At 55.0% G+C, this 18373-nt stretch overlaps 1 protein-coding gene across 1 annotated transcript; it reads right to left on the reverse strand.

The window, feature by feature from the left end:
- Positions 1 to 818: 818 nt before the first annotated feature.
- TNS4 (tensin 4) lies at positions 819 to 18130 on the reverse strand. The gene is made up of 12 exons (XM_068531461.1): positions 17692 to 18130; positions 11651 to 12053; positions 10080 to 10501; positions 8475 to 8561; positions 8024 to 8149; positions 6837 to 6929; positions 6667 to 6744; positions 5171 to 5242; positions 4133 to 4301; positions 3257 to 3325; positions 2990 to 3016; positions 819 to 2522 (listed from the first exon to the last, which is right to left on the reverse strand). Exons 1-12 carry the CDS (start codon positions 18128 to 18130, stop codon positions 2381 to 2383), a joined length of 2127 nt encoding a protein of 708 aa, XP_068387562.1. The 3' UTR covers positions 819 to 2380.
- Positions 18131 to 18373: the final 243 nt, after the last annotated feature.

Consider the following 18373-nt stretch of genomic DNA (forward strand, 5'->3'; position numbering starts at 1 on the left):
GACTCTGTCCATGGCCAGGGAGGGGGCTGGGCGGGGGGCTGAGAGGAGCCCCCTCTGGAACTGCAGTTGGGCAGTGGGAGGGGCGGCAGGGGCTTCTCAGTGGTGGTTCAAGGGCATTGGGAGGGTCTCTTCACTTCCTCCAGAGCAGCCCTTGCCACTGGGTCACACAGCTCAGCCTGAACAGAAGCAGCAGCTTTCCCCTTCCCAAGGCTCTGTAGGAAAGGGACATCGCTGCAGCCCCCTCCTGAACCACTCGGCGAGGCTTTCCATGGCCTGTCTACCTTGAATCCCTAACTGCAACGGGTCTGGAGAGGTCTGGGGGGGCATTACCCCAAGACTGGAGGCAGAAGCAGGATGAATGATGGGGCCATTGCCCAGGTCTCCAGGGCTGGGCTGGTAGCTCGGGGTTCCTCTGGGTTCAAGGATTCTTCTGGAATTTTCTTGAGCCGCCTATATTTCACCAGCCTCTGCTCTCCCTCAGGGAGCCCGAGTGAGACTCTGGAAGCTGGCAGGGCTGTCACACGTGCTCACCTCAGCCCTGGCACGCACGGGAGAGCCCGGGCCTCCTGTCTTCCTAGCACAGTGGCAGGAAAGGGGTCGTGAAGAAGGATAACGGGTGTGTCGGACACGTGGGGGACACAGAATGATTTAAGCGACGGTTATGAAGTGGAAGTCAGTGGAGACTGTCCTGCCGTGGCCAGGGTTGTGGCACACGTGGTCTTCTCTCAGACACAGCTGCCACCTGCCCAGCCAGGTCCCCTTTTCTGTTCAGGTTTCCATCTCTGAGGGGATAGCCCTGAATACCGTAGGACCAACTCTTGTGCAAAGACAGACACTTTATTTTCCATGACGGGAGCTACAAGGCACCCATAGATATATGGGGGGGGGGGTGCTCTCTGCCAGCTCCCAGGCTGTGACCTTGAGAACTTGGGCGCTGTGACCTTGAGAACCTTGTCTGGATTCTGTAGTCTCCAGGGTGGGGCAGTGCCTGACCACAGGCTGGGTGGGCTGGTCTCAGCCAGTCCCACCAGCCCAGGGCCGCTTCAGTCCGGTTTGGTTTTCTGGGTTGAAATAATAACCCTTCAGGCCCAACTTTGGCCAAAGATAATGATTCTCTGGCAGGGCCCCCAGCTGGGCGGGGTCAGGCACTGGTCCCTCATGGAGCAAAAATGGGCTTCTTTTCTGAGTCTTATCTTCTACCCTCATAGTTTGGTTTCCTTAGGACCCCAGGTCTGCTAGACAAACAATTCCAGATTCTTGGGGGTCTTAATGGGTCAGGGTTAGGGTTGAGGGCGGTGTGGGTGGGGCGGGAAAGACCACCCAGCTTCTCCAAGCCTCTTGGGGTGGCTGCCTGTTTGCATTCTTGACTCTCTGCTGCCCCCATGTGGTTACGAGGTCAGTTGCCGCCACAGTACTGTAGAGGGCTGTGTGTGTGTGTGTGTGTGTGTGTGTGTGTGTGTGTTGTTGGAGCACAGAGGACTCAACAAGACTGGGGCTGAGGCAGAACCAGAGAGAGCCAGCTCCTGTGTCCGCTTGAGTGAGCAGAGGTCTAGCTGCCGCCACCCCCAGGTGTGAGTGACACAAGTAACACCAGGGCAGCTGTGGGACACTCGCTTATGAGAAATTGAAAGAAAAGATGGAGCTGACGCTCATTTGCAATGGAAGGGATTAGACATCAAGATCATGAGGACAGCTGGGTCATCTCTGACCATGGGGGCAAGTTTACACTTGTTAACCTGCCTAACAACCAGGGCCATGTTGGCTGAAGAATCCAGGGCAGGCGGATCTAGCTTTGCCCTGGGAATAGTAGCTCAATAAGCTGTCAGGGAAATGGGGAAAGGAACAATATGGAGGGAAAGAGAGTCAGTCCATCCCTCCTTTGGTCCTCAATGCTGGCAACCCATCTGCTCTCAGGCCAGCCTCGGGCCAGGGCTCAGGAGTCCCGACCCCGTACCTGTGTTTGCCATGAAGCAGGGGTCACGGGTCTCTAGCTCAGGCTACTGTGTCGGGAGTGTCCAGGAGGATGGAGTCAGGGGTCTTCAGAGGTTATTTTCGTGTGGGGGGTCCTCAGATGTGGGTGTGCTTCAGGATCACAGGGAGCTTGTTAAGATGCCCACAGACGTCTGAGAAGAACAGCTGATCCTGTCTGTTGGCCTCCTTTAAGGTTAAAGAAACTGAGGCCTGGGTTGGGGGGGGGGGTCTGGATGAAGGTCACCGCTGAAGGTCATACTGAGTTCAAGGGTTTCAACTTGGTACCGCTCTCCTCCAGTCCAGGGGATTGGTCCATCGGGGTGGTAAGAGGCCTCTTGCTCAGGGTGGAGGGGGCATCCTGAGCAAGCCCACTGGGACGCCTAGGAAGACACACAGGACGCTCCCTCCCCTACATCCTTTCTGGGTCCTGCAGCAGAGCACCCACTAGGCTGATGACCTGCGAGGCTGGCTGGACAGTGTCATACTCCGCGAAGAGGTGGCACACATTCTCCTGGGACTCGGTCTGGCTCTTGGCCACAAACCCAAAGATCCTGATGGGAGAGGAGAGCCTGAGTGAGGGGTGGGACCCAGGGAGGTACCAGGCTGAGAGCAGCTTTCCTCCCTGCCCTTCCCCAGCCCAGCACCTCATTATGACGGGAGCCTCCCCTGTCAGACTGAGAGATCCCTGAGTTTAAGATGTGGGTTTCCCTCCTTTGGAATGGGGGCGCCTGAGGACACGACCTGTGTACTCCCCATCAGAGTCGAAGCTTCCTGAGGGGGAAGGTGTGTCTTGACCATCAGCCTGAGGCATCCTTACAGACTGAAGCCTGCGCCTCCCACATAAGACATCAAGCTGGTGGCTCCCCGAGGGCCAGGGCCTGTGCCGTCCCCCATCAAACCCATGGGCTCTTAAGATCGGGGCGGGGCCTCCTTCCTTCCCTCACTCCCTCCCCATGTTGGGTCCAGGCCTCCCCGAGGGAGACCTCTCATGGCGACTGAGTGGAGAGGAAGGCCTTACCGGGAGGGCTTGCAGTATTTCTGCCACCTGTGGGAAAGGAACATGACAGTCCTGAGTACCAATTCTTTGCTCCATTTCACAGGAGTCTGGCTGAGCTTCGGGAGATAATGGCCAGTTGTGTCCCCACTCCCACCATGTCCCCCTCCCCTCATTCTGTTGCTCCTGACCCCTTGAGGTTCACAGGCTCTGTCTGGGATCCGAATCCCAGAGTCAGTGGGCGGCTAGGACCTGGATGGTCTATTTAGTTTGGCCCAGACTTGAACTTACTTCCGTTGCTTGGGGTCCATGCCACAGAAGCGGAGGGTGGCGAAGGGGTAATGGCGCCGGAAAAACACCCTGGGAAGAGGCCGGGAGAGAAGGGGAGCTGGTGAGAGCCCGTCCCAGTGTCCTGCCCCGCCTCCACCATCTCCAGCTCCCTGTCCTCCAAGAAGCTCTCAGTTTGATGACCCCTGACAGGCTGCCGTGCCCTTTCCCACCGCTGGGCCCGGGGCACGTGTTTGCACTTCTCTCCTTTCAAGAAGTGCATCTGCCTTCTGTCCTACGTGTTGGGGTTTTCTACCACCCCGCTCCACTCCCACCGCCTATCATGTCATTTAATGAAGATAGGAATTACATCTGGTCATCTCTCTCTCTTTTTTTTTTTTGGGCTGTGCCGCGCGGCTTGTGGGATCTTAGTTCCCCCACCAGCGATTGAACCGGGGCCCTCGGCAGTGGAAGTGCGGAGTCCCAACCACTGGACCACCAGGGAACTCCCAGCATCTGGTTATCTCTTATTCCTCCAGCCCAGGACCAGGATCCTGCTAGACTGAATCCCTGAGCCTGGGAAGGAGTGATCTCATTGGTCAGCCAGAGTCTGGCCTACAGGAGATGTTCCATCAGTGGATACAGATTTAATCAGTGTCCAATGACTATTGGTTAATTCCAAATCCATCGGTCATGATGAAGTGGGACTTTGGCAGGAGGTCATTGGACTGAGGCCCAGAGAAGGCAGGGAACTTGCCTGGAGTCACTCAGCATGTCACTGACCCTGCTGGGTTCAGTAGCCTGAACTCCATCTCCATTACTGCTCCACAGCCATCTCAGCCATCCCCTCCAGCTTACCCTGCCCAGCCCTACAGCCCCAGGGCAAGGGAAGCCCCTTACTTCCTCTGGATGTCAGTCAGGGTGATGCCCTGCTCGGTGACTTTGAAGTGGACCACGGTGGGTGTGGGGAGGACATCCCTCTCCAATGTGGTTGAGATGGCCTTTTGCACAGCCAGGGCTCCGCTCAGGGTCTCCACGCTCACGGAGCTCAGGTACAGGGCATGGCAACCTGGGGGGTGCAGATACTGCATTGGAGCCCTGCCAGAATCCACTGGGGGGGTTGGAGGTCACCCAGGCCCTGGTTGGCCCTCTGCCCAGAGCCAGGGGATAGGAGTGCCTTCCTTTTTTGGAAATCTAGCAGGGCTCCTCTTTGAGCCACCGGACAGGTGGGCAGGGAGTGTATGGGCCACTGAAATTTGTGGCCAACCCCAGGGGACTTTGGGGTCGTCTGTTGTTTGCATTGCTCTGGCCCCTGGCCTTCCAGCAGGGGGCAAGGGAGGGGATGTTGCCCTGTATGTAGGGGCGTCCAGGCAAGCCTTCCTCTGTCCCATGGCTGGTGCTGCCTCCACCCCTCCCCACCCTCCCCCTGGGGCCCTGGTTCCTTGCAGAGAGAACGAAGAGGAGACAGGAATGGGGAGGGGGCCATCGTGCTCAGGGCACAGAGTAGGAGCTGCCACTCAGACGAGTGCTGACCCGTGCCTGGCCCTTGGACGTGAGGAGGAGCGACCCTTCCCCTGTAGAAGCCCCCAGGACTCGGACCTGACACTCCACAGAGAATCCCACCTCCAGGGCAGGTCCTTCAGACCCAGAGAGACCCCAGCACATCTGTGTGCCCCTCCCGAACCCGTGTGTGCAGGAGGGGGTGTAAGCCTCACTGTGCCCCTCCTCTCCTGCCCCTCTTCCTCCTGGCCCACTGCCTGCAGCCTCTCATCTCCTGGTTCACAGGGAGGGGGAGGAATGTGGCACCTTGTTAAAGATGAAGAAACAAAGCTGCAATGGGAAACACGTGTGGACCTGCGTGTGCGTAGGGCTGGGAGGTGCCCTGCGGGTGGTGGGCACCGCCACGCCCGGAGCCTCCCCCTGCCCCATACCACTCACCCGCAGATTTCTTCAGGCAGGAGGCCCGGCCGTCTGCAGAGGGGTCTGAGGCCCCGTCTCCACCTCCCAATTCTGAGCCAAAGCAATGGAACAGGCCCCCAGGGGGCGGGGGTGCAGTCAGTGGACCCCCCTCCTGGAACAGGCCTCGTTCAGCCCTTTGAACCTCTTCCACCTCCGCCCACACCTTCGGGAAGTGACTTGGCTGAGAAACCAGGTGTGATTCCTGTAATGAGGCAAACAGCCACCCCGGGCTCCCCAAACGCCTCGCTGGCAAGCCTTTTGATCCCTCCTGCCCCTCTCCCTCCTCCAGTCCCTAGAATGTGGCAGTGACCTGGCCTCAGAGGCCCCTGACCTCCTCATTCTTTGGGACCCCACCGGAAACCCAGGCCATTTTTGCAGAAAGCAGGGAGGCTCTCGCCATCACCACACCAGGGGCTCCCCTGGCCTTGACTCCTCTCCCAGAAACCCCCTAGCGGCTCTCCTGCACACCCTGAGGTGTGGGTGCGTCTGGGGGTGCATTGGGCTGTAAGCTTTGGATGGGGCTTCCTGATCTGGGTTGGAGGTCTGACTCTGTGCCTTTGGGCAAGTTACTTAATGCCTTGAACCTTCCTTTCCTCCCTTCCCTCCTTCCCTCCCTCCTTCCCTTCCTTCCTTCCTTCCCTCCTTCCTTCCCTCCTTCCTTCCCTCCTTCCTTCCTTCCTCCCTCCCTCCCTCTCTCTCTCTCTTTCTTTATTTCCCAAATTTCACCCATTGATCATTTATTTGTTCTCATAATTCTCTTCCTTTATTTTCATGATACAGCCGTGTCCTTGCTCTCTGTTAGTTCCCTGAACACTTTGGAACAAGACAGTAAGGGAGACTTCGGTTCAAATTCGAACCTTCCTTTTCTTAGCAGTGAAATGGGGATAACAGCAATGCCTACTTCACAGGGTTGGAGTGAGCTGTGAATGAAGGCGAGGGTACCCAGTAAATGCTGGACCCGGAAGTAAAAACCAAACCTCGCCGAACGGGCAGATTTATGCTCCTTTCATCCTCTTGAGGAAGGAGCTACTCTTTCTCAGAATCTACTCTGCGCCAGGCACTGTGCCAAGAGCCTTGCCTGAGCTTTCTCGCTGCATCCCCACACCAGTCCTAGAAGTAGGTGTGATGGAGACTGTGCTCATTTCATAGATGAGGAAATGGAGGCTCAGAGAGGTTGACCTTCTCAAATTCTCACAGCCAGGAAGTGATGTGGACGGACTCCAGAGCATGCACTTTTTTTCTTTTTTTTTTTTTTTGGTTGCGTGGGCCAGCTTGCAGGATCTTTGTTCCCTGACAGGGATTGAACCCGAGCCCTCGGCAGTGAAAGCGCCGAGTCCTCACCACTGGACCGCCAGGGAATTCCCCCCAGAGTGTGCACTTTTAGCTATGACCCTAAAATGATCCCTAAATAAGGTGAGAAGTGACCACCAGGAGCCTTTCTACTGAGAACAAACAGGTCTGGGGCCCCAGCCCACCTTTCTTCGGGATGATGAGCTTGCAGGGCAGGGCCAGGGCCATGATGGAATGCTGGCACACGAAGGCAGAGAGGCTCCCTGCAAGGAAACAGGAGCCCGGCATAAGGAGGCCTTCCCCAGGCCACCCGCCCCGACCCCAGGGGCCTGGGGGCTGGAGATGCTCGGCTCACCGAAGTGGGGCTCCTCATCGGCTCCCTTGAGATGCACCCCTTTGGCAGAAGACTCGATGAGGAAGTGGCGGACGAGGTCGCTGCCATCCTCGCCTGGACAGAGGAAGCATGTGGATGGGAGTGCAACTCATTTCCTGACCCGCCTCCTCGGGGCCCATCCAGAGGTTAACTTGTCCATCCCTCTGCCTCTGGGTGGGGCAGCAGGTAGGAATCCTATCCTCAAGGCCTCCCATGAAGGAGGTGCCCACACCTTTGCTCAAAGGCTTCTGTGTCCAGTAATTCTTTTTTCAGGAGACCTTTCTTTTGGTTTCAACAGCCATCAGGGATGGCTGCCGGCACTGTTTAGATCAAATCACAACTCTTTGGCCTGGTTTCCCTCTCCCCCTACCCACCCCCCCTCCCAGGTGCTATTATTCTCCACCAGATGGTCCCTGCTGGCGCCAGGCTGGCCCCGGGAGGGGGGACCACGCCCCCTGCCTCTTCACCAGCCTGCAGCTTCCTGCTTTCTTTGCGCTCATTGGCAAGGCTTCCTTGATAACTAACGCTGCCCAGAGGTCACTTTCTTATTTAAACAGAGAGGCGTGGTGTAGAGAATGTGGATACGGGGTTTTTATCCTCTTGCTCTATCACTTGCTTGCTCTGGGGGGTCATTAACTCCCTCTGGGAGTGTCTGTTACCTCACCCATTTGTTGTGTGAGAGCTACAGTCAGTCCTGGGCCTTAGGTGAGGGGCTGTGGCCCAGGTACCTTGTAATGTAATGATCTGTTTCTATCTCTCTCCCCAATGAGGTCTCCCCGTGCCTTGCACAGTGCCTGGGGCAGGGTGGGTGCCCCATCGATGAGTGTTGTATGTGGGGTTAAGCTAGCACACGTGTTGTTACTACATTAGGTTCCCTCACAAGAAATCCGGTCTGGACAGAGGTGGACACCCAGGAGAGAGCAGCCTGGAGAGGGGGCTGGGACCATCCTCCTCTTCCCACCATGAAGGTAGAGCAGGGAATCTGGGGACTCGGGGAGCCTCAGCGCTGGGGGGCAGCGGGGAGGGGGCTGAGGTAGGCCCTCCTCCCAGGAGTCATTATGGGACTGGCCCAAGGTCACCCCACAAGCCAGGGGCAGAGCCGGGATTGGAACCCACCACACCCTGTGGCCTCCTAGAGGTCTTGAGTGAGGACAGAGACAGGTGCCTACCTGATCGGTTCTGGTCAGGTGCAGGGGCCTCCTGCACCTTCAGGGCAAGACCGAAGGAGCCTCGGTATGAAGAACTGTCCCTCACGATGAAAGCCCCTGGCTCTTCCTTCCTCAGCAGCTCGATGGCTGAAACAATCCTTGGGTCAGAGACAGTCACCACGGAACCCAGACACCCTCTGTGCCTCAGCCCCATTGGGTCTTCATAGAGCAGATGGTACGGAATCACCTTTGGTTCCCAGGAAGTCCTTTCTATTGTCTAATCTCCAGCATTCCTGCTGCAGTCATTATTTCCTCAGGTCATGGGGTTCACGGGACACCCCCCTTCCCTGGACCTGCCATTTGCCGTTCCCTCCTCTACATGGACCCAGGGCCCCATCTGCCCCATGTGGGGTGCCAGGACCTGGACCTGATTCCTGGGTCACTCATTCCCTAAAACAGGGCTTCCCTTTACCTTGCTCTCGGGTGATGCTTGGCTTAAACCAGTATTTAGATGTGTCCATCACAAACTTCATGGTGGGCTGCATGTCCCTGGCAGGACCTGGAGACAGACAGAGGAGGGGGACCCTGTAGGCTGGAAAGAGGGGAGCTGAGACCCTCCGCCCTCCTCCACCCAGCAGTCCCTTTCAACCCACCCTCCCCTACACCTACTCCATTGTATCTCCAGATGCCTAAAGGGGCAAAATCCCTTTAGGCTAAGTAAATGTGCTCTTTGAGATGCTAAAATGCCCATTTTCCCGGGTCCCAAAGGCAGAGAGCCGTGGTTCTCAGTTTCGGCATCTTGAAAGGGTGTGTCGTGGCCAGCTGAGAGTAACTCATTATAAAAAATGTACTGAGATCTGCAAATGATTTGTCCTAGGAACAGATCAGAGCAGCTTCAAAGGCACACTCGTCACCTCATTTTCTCTTGCTTGCACCGACGTGGCTTCCTGGGTGGGAGCGAGCAGCGGGGTAGAGTGAACATTTCACACCCCCCAGGAGTGCCTTGATGTCTGTGGCCCAGTGAGGACTGAGAGCCCCGGGAGCCTCGTGGCTGAGCCACGAGGGAGCCGTGGGCTCTGCTCCTGGGAGAGAAACACCCTGGGGGTGCTGAGGCTTAGCCTCTGTGTTTACTGCTTTGGGCTCTGGTTGGCTTTGTTCTTATTGGACGCCTGTAGTCACAGACTACGGGAAGCAGGGTGTTTGCTGTTTTGTGGTTTTTAGCTGTCTGAACTGGAATGCATTGTCTCCCGTTACCCTGTCCACCCCCTGGCTGTGTTCGTCATCCACCAATGTCAGAGTTAGGACTGACTCTCCTTCTCCCTCTCTTGGGTTAGTCATCGAGCCTGCTGCTTCCATATCCTGAGGGTCTCCTGGCTCTGTCTTCTCTCCTCCACCCTCTGGCCTGCCCTGGACCACTTTGTGATGAAAACCCAAACAGAACCAAAGAAAAACTGCTCTCCCTGCCAAGCCAGGCCCTGCAATCCATCTGCCACGCAGCTGCCAGAGTGATCGATTGAACGTGTGTCTCTGACCCCATCGCTCTCCAGTTTGAGAGTCTCTGACGGTCCCCTATTGCCTAAAGGGTAAAGTGCACTCTTTTGCTTGGCGTTCAAGGTCTTTCCCAATCTGGCCCCAAATTACTCCCAATGACCTCATCCCGCACCCAACATTCCAGTCATTTCCTAAGCATGCCACGTGCTTCCACACCTTCGTGACTGTGGCCTGGCTGTTCCCTCTGCTGTGACTGCCCTTCCTCTCCTGCTCTGGTCGTAGACTTCTCTGATCCACTTTCCAGCCTTTTCAGTTCCCAGATGAAAAGTCTCACTCCTTCCTCTGTAGCCCCATAAGACTTAGAACATCTCTTTACCTCTGTGTTTATCCTACTCTACAGTGATCCTTTGGTTTTTTTCTCTCTTTCTAGACTGTGTCCCTACTATGTGGCACAGTGCTAGGCACACAGTAGATACTTAATCAATGTGTTGACCTGCTGTTGCAGAAGCAAATGCACTGGTGCTTTGTCTATTCCCCATTAGCCAAACCTTATAAAGTGTGAGGTGCTGTTTGGTTTACAACTTACCCTCTGGGGATGTGGTGAGAGGGGCATCTGGCAGGGTCTGGCTGTGGCTCCTGGTGGCTGGACAGGGGTTGCTGGAAGAAGTAGCCCCAGGGCAGACAAAGTCCTGGTGTCCTGGGGTCCTCTGGGATGGGGGAGATCCTGGTTCTGGGCAGCTGTTGATCAGCACGATAGGTATGTCCACCATGGAGTTGGTGATGGATGGGGGACAGCTGCTGGCATGTTCCTTGGCCAGTGGTGAGGAATGGGTTGCTCTGGGCTGGCCCATGCTTGGGGTGGGGTTGCTGGGGACCTGGAGGTCACTGGCTCTCGTATACAAGGACACCGGGCCAAGGCTGTGGAGGCTGGAGGAAGAGCTGGCTGGGCTTTCCAAGGATCTCGAAGATGACTGATGGCTGGAGATGCTGGAGCAGAGGAAGGACTGGCTGTGGCATGGGGAGAGCACCAGACAGGCAGAGTTTTAGCGGATGGGGGTGGACACTTGGGGGCCAGAGCTAGGCTCTGGAATTTAGTGATCTAGGTACCCACGGCTTTGGTCAGAGTAGTGCATACTCCACCCACCCCCCCATAGCCCTGAGCAAAGGGTATGCCCACTTGATCCCCAAGGGATGCTGAAGGATACAGGAGTGTACCTGCACTGCAGGGTCTGTGGTCAATTAAAGTAGCCAGTGGGCTGGCCCCCTGCAGGTCACATGGGCTTCGGCTAGACTCTATTCCCTCTGCCTTCCCAGCTAGGCAGGTCCAACTGAGTTGTCACACCAGCCCCCCGGCACTCCCAAGAATCCTGCACACAGGCTGGACCTGAGCTGGACCATGTCCATGGCCCATGCAGACGGAATTCCCCAGCTGGAGGAAGAGAAGGAGGCCAGCTCTGCATCCAGCCAGGCTTCTTCCTGAGCTCAGAGGCCTGTGCCAGCGGGCATGGCTGTGGAATCCCAGTCTCCTTGCCAGGGACTGCCTTGGCACAGTGGCTTTGGAGTTGGTATGGGGGACAGAGGTCCTGGGGTTTGGTCTTCCTGGGCAGGATGGGTATGCGTGTGGCTCTGCTCTGAGGCCTGCAGAGAATTGGGCTGGGGCGATTGTAAATAATGCCCAGGCAGGTTTGTCTCCTTCCTGCTAGATTTTGCCAGGAACAAAGACGAAGGAGGTTTTTCTTTCCTGGATGGTTCATCCCAGACCCCCTGATTCTGTTTACATCCTGTGTTTGGGTTTTTTTTTTTTTTTTTTTTTTTAAAAAAAAACCTTCCTACAGATGGGCTGTAGGAAGGCTGGAAAGGATACAGGTGAGCCTCATTAATGCATTGGTTCTTTTCCCGAGAGGTAGGTAGAAGTCAAGATTTTTGTATATTGAATCATATTCTAAATGCTTGAGAAAAGCTTGAGAGCCAAATGGCTGTGATGGCATAAAAAAGAACATTCACTTTTATTTTTGGTACATGCCCAGATTTTGCTCAGAAAGAGTAGGGTGTCCCTCTGTGATTTTAGGATGCGTGTGTGTGTGTGTGTGTGTGTGTGTGTGTGTGTGTGTGTGAGTTGTGGAGGCAACGTCAGAAGCCGCAGTGGGAGTGACCTACCTTCCAAACACGTAACTGACATCAGATGCTGGGCTGGCTGACAGCATGGAGACCCTGCCCCCCAGCCCCTTCTCCAAGGCTGGGGAAGCCACCAGTGGGGAGCCCAAGCCATGGCGGCCTGAGGCCTTGTTTCCCATTCCAGGGATGGAGATGCTGGGAGAGGGTGGGGGCTGAGGGGAGGGGGCCCCCGAGGGGGGAGAGGGGCGCTGGTGCCCCCTGCCCTGGCTCCCGGAGAAGATGAGGCTCTCACTGCTGCTCCGAGTCTCTTGGGGGATGTCTCTGGAAAGGAGAAGGGCGCCACGGCCAGGGGAGCCGAAGGGTGGGGTGACAGACGGGCTGGAGCAGCTCTGGGGGCCGTCGTGGCACCTTGATCTGGTCGAGGTCACCTCGATGTACTTTATATCTTTGGGGAGAGAAACAGAGCATTGGTGAAACCGGGGAGACTGTACTCGCAGAACAAGGATGCTGGAAGGGTCCTCAAGGCCATCTGGTCTCCCCTTTCTTTATACATATATATACACACGTATATATATATGTATATATACACACACACACACACACACACACACACACACATATATATATACGTATGTGTGTGTGTATATATATATATATATATATAAAATTTTTTTTTTTTAAATTTTTTGGCCAAGCTGCATGGCATGCGGGATCTTAGTTCCCTGACCAGGGGTAGAGCCCGTGCCCCCTGTAGTGGAAGCATGGAGTTTTAACTACTGGACTGCCAGGGAAGTCCCTCCCCTTTCTTTTACAGATGAGGAAGTTGAAGGCCGGAGAGAAGTTTGTTGGAATCAGGATCAGCATTCAGCTCCACCTTCAGGGCCCAGTTTCAAAGTCACCCTCTCTGTGACATCTTCCCTTGGTTGGGGAGAGGCAGTGCCATGAACACGGGTCCTGGAGGTAGACAGACCTGGGTTTCAGATCTGGCTCTGCCACTTACTCTCTGAGAGAGCTTGGCCAAATGACTTCACCACCTAGAGCCTCAGTTTCCACGCCCGTAGAATGGGGCAGCTATACCCAGCCTCTTAGTGTTACAGTAAGGATGAACTGAGATGAATGTAGGCGGCACAGCACTGCATCTGGCGCATAGTAAGTCCTTTAAAACTGGGAGATCCTCTCCTTCGTGTGGGTGCCAATCCCCAGGCTGAAATGACTGCACCAGTCACAGCTTCGGACGCCCCTATCGCTCAGGCCTGTGAAAGCTGTGTCTGTGTCTGTGCCTGCAATGCAGGCAGGGGTTCTCAAGCTTGGTTGCATGCTAGAATCACCTGATGAGCTCTTAAAGGTCCTAAAGCCCAGGCTCCATCCGGTGCCAATTAGACCAGAACCTCTGGGGGTGGGCCCAGGCCTCAGGGTGGCTTAGCTCCTCAGCTGATTCCAGTGTGCACTGGGCAGCGCCGCTGTGGTCCCCAGCCCAGTGGCACCACTTCACCTGCGAGCTGAGAAGTTATGCAGAATCTCTGGCTTCACCCCAGGCCTGCTGAATCAGAATCTGCATTTTAGCGAGATTCCTGGCGATCTGGGTGCACCTTGGAGGTTGAGGAGTTCGCTTTAGGGTTAGCTTTAGAGCAAGAACTCTCTGGGGGCAGCACATGCCACCTGACTGAGCTGTGGGCCTCTTAGCACCCCAGGCTGCTGACTCACTCTGATTCTCTTTCCTTTCCCCAGTGGGGGCATCTAGGACTCTTGTTCTGAGACCTTGTTTCTTCCTAGAGTGGGGCGCCCTGTGGTTCTCCCATGGTGAGGATGGGCACCTCTCCTCCTGACTTGGGGGGAGGGGAGCTGTCCTCGGTGCTGTTCTAGGAAAGGTGGTGGAAGATGGGGGTTACCCAGCTTCTCCCTCTGGAGGGCTGTGAGTCCTGCCTCTGGCTTCCCAGGATGGAATCTGGGGCAGAGTCGGTGGGAAATTGCACCCTCAGCTCCTGTCTGCCAGCCTCCCAACCCCTTGGGCTCTGGCACACGCACCATCCCCCCACCCAGCGTGACTGTGGAGTCCCTGCCTGCCCCAGCCCGCTCCTGGGGAGGACCTTCTGGCCCTGCTCATGGCTACTGCCTCTGTCTGAGCCTGCGTGGGCCAGGTGGGGGTGGAAGATTGCATCAGATGAGGGGCGCTGGCATGCTGTCCCAGCAGGTAGAGGAACAGGCCTGGCTTTGTCGACAAACCTGGGTGTGAGTCTTGGCTTTGCCACTTTCCCGCCAAGAAGCACCAGGTAATTTTCCTAACTGCTCTGAGCCTCAGTTTCCTCATCTGTAAAATGGGGATCTAAAACCACCTTTCCAGGGTTGCGGTGAGGATGAAATACACTGATGAATGGAGCCTGGAGCCTGGAGCCTGGTCCATGGTGGGCTTCGAGGAGCATCTCCTGCCTTCCTGCTTCTGGGGGGCAGTATTGGCCAGATGGCTAATACTCTCTTGCTAAGGTGGGGGTCTCACTGCTGAGGGCAAGAGTAGAATATCTGGCACAATGTATTGTGGGCTCTGAAAGAGAAGAAGTCTTGGAATGGGGTGGATTCTTCTGCGAGGTTGGCAAGCACAACTTTTTGTTTTTTTTTTTAATAGGATTTTATAGTGTTTATACCCATAATCCTCTCAAGCCTCACAAGAGCCTTTATGCCCAGTGCCAGCAGGCATTGCTTTTACAGAGGAGGAAACTGAGGCTTGGAGAAATGTGGCGGTGGAGCTCACATTTATTGCACCGTTTTTAATAAAGGCTGGTATTTACTGAGTGCTGTGCACCAGCACTGCTACAGACACGTTACCCGTGTTAGTTCTTTTAAACCTCATGACTCGATCGAAGTAGGAAACATTCTTAATTCCATGTAACAGACGAGAAATCAAGGCTCAGAAAGGTTGAAGAAACTGAGCCCTGCTCCTGTGCTCTGTTTGGGGGCGGGGTGGGCTCTTCCACGGGGAGGGACTCCTCAGGACCCTTTCCCAGGACCTTGACCGTGAGAAGGTGCGTGGCTGCTTTGGAGGGGGGGCGTCTCTCGGCCTGGTGAAGCTCTGGGTCCTACTCACAGGGTCATCCAAACACCTACCAAAGAAAGGCCTTGCTTGGGGGCCAGGCAAGTGGAGGCGGCCGGAAGGGAGGGAGGGGTCCTAGAGCTGTGAGTCACTCCCGCTGCTGCCCCCGGGGCGGGGGGGGGGGGGGGGGATGGGGCTGGGCAGGTGGAGGGCCGCCACCCTATCACCTGGGAGCAGCGGCTGTTTACAGGCCCGTGGGGCAAGTCTGAGCAGTGCTGGGTGGATACAGGCGCCTGGCACCAGGCCAGGTGGGTGGAGGGTTGGAGAGACGGTTATTAAACACCCTTCACTTGGGATTGGCAAACCGCCTTGCCTGGCAGAAATTCTGGAAAATAAAATGCGGGGCCCTGTTCCAAAGATGGGGAGGGGTGGCGGAGAGGATAAAGGAAGGGATATGGTATTTGCTTCCAGAAGCCATGTTCCCTGTGGGACTGGTACCTCCTCCCCCTCCCCCCCAGGGTAAATCTGAAGGAAGGTAATCAAGAGGCAGAGGCAGGGAGCTGGATGAAGGTTTGGGAGCACTGGGGTGGTGGAGCCTCCCTGAAGCCCTGGAGGGCAGGAAACTAGCTCCAAGGAAGAGAGAAAGGCAAGAACGTGGACTTTGGAGCCCAGAGGCCCGGGCTTTGAGCTGACCTGCCACTCACTAGCTGTGTGACTGTGGCCATCGCTTCCTCTCCTTGAGCCTCAGTCTCCTCATCTGTAAATGAGGTTTCCAGTATTTCCTTCACAGGGTAGATGCTGGAATTACGTGTTACAAAAATCTATCTGGACATTTTTAGGGGAGGGATCGACACTAGATCGCCGATGTTTAATTTTTGCTTTTGCCAAGTTAGGACAAAGAGAAGCAGTGAATGTCTGCTAGCATCACAATTATAGAACGTCTTCCACTTAACACCCCAAAAGTAGGATGGATGAGAGTGCAAACAGAGGAGTTCTACATACTGGATACGTCTGGCTGGATGAAAACTCACTGCGGTGCCATGGGCTGGGAGAGCTTTGTCACCAGTAGCAGTGGTCTGAGGGGAGGGTTTGGGGAGCAAGGTGCAACCACCACAGTGACATGCAGGATCTCGCTACTCTTAGCGATGGCAGAGAACTTTCTAACGGGGAGCTGACCTGCTGGTTGTCCGAGGAGGTAGTGAGCTCCCAGGCATCACAGGTGTCCAGGCAGAGGTTGGAGGAGAGGATTTTTAAAAATTCCATCAGAAGGAGCGAGGGCAGAGCTAGGTGGCTTCATCAGGACCCTCTGACCACCGCTGCTCTCTGGCACCCCCTGCTGCCCAGAGTCTGGTGGACACATCCTCACGTTGGCAGGTTGTGCCCAGGGCATCTGAGAACGCAGACAACTGCCCATCGGTCCCTTGGAGGAAGGGCCCTGTTATCAACACCCTTACCCTGTACAAGCGCACGCCCTCCAGAGGTTGGTCCTGCCCCAGCTGGCCTTGAGTGTGTGGAAGCCCTGCCCTGGGGCATGAGCGTTAAAGTCCTGGGCTTGCTCCGGCCAGTGATAATTAGTCCCAAGCCACCTTTCCTGCAGAGACATGCCCACGACTGGCCTTAAGAAGCAGGAAGACTCTTGAGGGATGGAGGTGGTTCTTTTAATAGGCCTGTCAGGCAATGCTCGGTGGGAGGGGCAGAAGGCCGGCTGGAGACCAGGAGCCTGGATGCCAGAGGACCTGTGTGCCGGGCTGACCTCCACCCCAGAGCCTGAACCTGTCCTGGGGCTGGTCTTAGTCGCAACCCCAATGTTGACTACAAACAGCCACCATTTATCATGCCCTACGTACGGTGTCCCAGGATTTGTGATAAACACCCATCAAATGTTATTTTTTCAATCCCTGCAACACCCTTTGAAGTGCAAACTCATCTCTGTTTTACAGATGAAGAATCTGAGACGCAAAGAAGTGAAGTAAACAGCTTGTGTAAGGTTTGCCTGATTCCAGTGATTAGGCTAGACTGCCTCCTTCCTCAAGTCCATCAACCTCAGTCCTTTTGTTTGTAAAATGGGGATAAAATATTCGTCTCGTGGAGGTGGATTGGGAAGATCAAAGATTCAATTATTAAGAGCTCAGCACAGTGCCTGGATAGAATGATAAATGCTCAATAAGTAGGAATTCTCCTGGATCCCATCTCTAATCCTCACCACACCCTCTAACCCACGCTGATTAAAGCCCTGGAGGCCTCAGTCTTCCAGCCTGTCTAATGGGGCTGCTGCTTCGTGACCCTCATCCTCAAAGTGTACTTGAAACTCTTTGGGAAACTGAAGCCAGATGCAGAGATTTCTGGATACGCTTGGACGTGGTGGTATCCTGGAGTTGGCTTGAACCAGCTCATGAAAGCTGATTGTTAAATTTTCAAGATTTTTTTCCAGTTGGTTGCTAAATTATATGAACATTGTAAGTTTGTGTAGTTTAATCTTTAGTAATGGCTAAACCATTACTAAAGATTAAACTACACAAACTTACAATGAAATAACATATTAAAAACAAAAGTAGTAAACACTCAAAAATTCATCACGTCCCAATTATTTACTATATTTACTATTATCTATACTTGAAGTTATTTACATTTATTGTTATTGGTAAGGTGAAAATACTATTCCTATAAAAATTTCAGGGTGCCAGGTTAGGACCTAAGAGAGACACCATAGAACAGTGAGATTCAGGGACACCACATTTATCAAGCTCTTATTTATATGCATGGCATTGTATAATATGCTTATCCATATTAGCTTATTTAAATTCTCTGAAAAATTACATAAAACAGGTATCCATCACTTTCCAAACTCAAGAACCAAGTAGAATTGGACAGTGAGGGCTACTTATATTTATCTCTTTTGTAGAGCAGAGAAAACAGGGAGGTCAAGTAACTTGTTTAGAGCTGCACAGCACTCCTCAGTAGGACACTGTCCCCTGCTCCTCTGATTTGATAGAAAACTCCTTCCTCATGAGGTCTGGTCCCCAAGCCCTCCTCCTGGCACTGTGCCCCAGTTCCTTACCCAAAGCTTCAGGCTCTTCTTTCTTTCTCCTCGAGGTAGTGCTCTGGGTGGGCTCAGCCCAGGGGCCACCAGGCCCTGGAGGGAGCAGCTGGAAGGTGGGGTCCAGTTCCAGAATCATCTGGTTGAGGCTCTCCAGCGAGAAGTCAATGTAGGAGTCAAGGTCCTCCAGGGCTCCCGAGGCCTGCTCCCCAGGGGACTGCGGGAGGCAGCTGGCTTTGGCTCCAGCCTGTGGGGCCTGCTGGAGCCTGCTGGGGGGCTCCTTGCTGGGCATGGGGGCCATCAGGGCCTGAGCTCCCCAGCCTTCTGTGGTGTAGTAAAGACACTGGGGCGGCAGGCCGGGGCTGGGTGCTGGGTGCAGGGCCCTCCTGGGTTCCTCACAGGGAGCCAAGCCGACTGCGGGGCCTCCTGCCAGCAGGGGGCTGGACATCACCTGGGACATAGTGGGGGTAGTGACCTGGCAGTTTACCTCCGGCTTCCAACCAGCCTCACATCCCACAGATGTCACTTGCCAATCAGGAGCTCTTGGGACCTGAAAGAAGCGGAGGTGGGGGCGAGGGTGGGAACTGAGTAAATTCTGTAGATGAAGCCCCGGGCTCCCTTCCCCCCAGACAAAGGCATATTTATTCACTCATTTAAAAGCATGGCTGCTGGAGCCAGTCTGCCCCAGGTTTGCATCCTGGCT

Source organism: Eschrichtius robustus, chromosome 20 (genome assembly GCF_028021215.1).
Source record: "Eschrichtius robustus isolate mEscRob2 chromosome 20, mEscRob2.pri, whole genome shotgun sequence".
NCBI lineage: Eukaryota > Metazoa > Chordata > Mammalia > Artiodactyla > Eschrichtiidae > Eschrichtius > Eschrichtius robustus.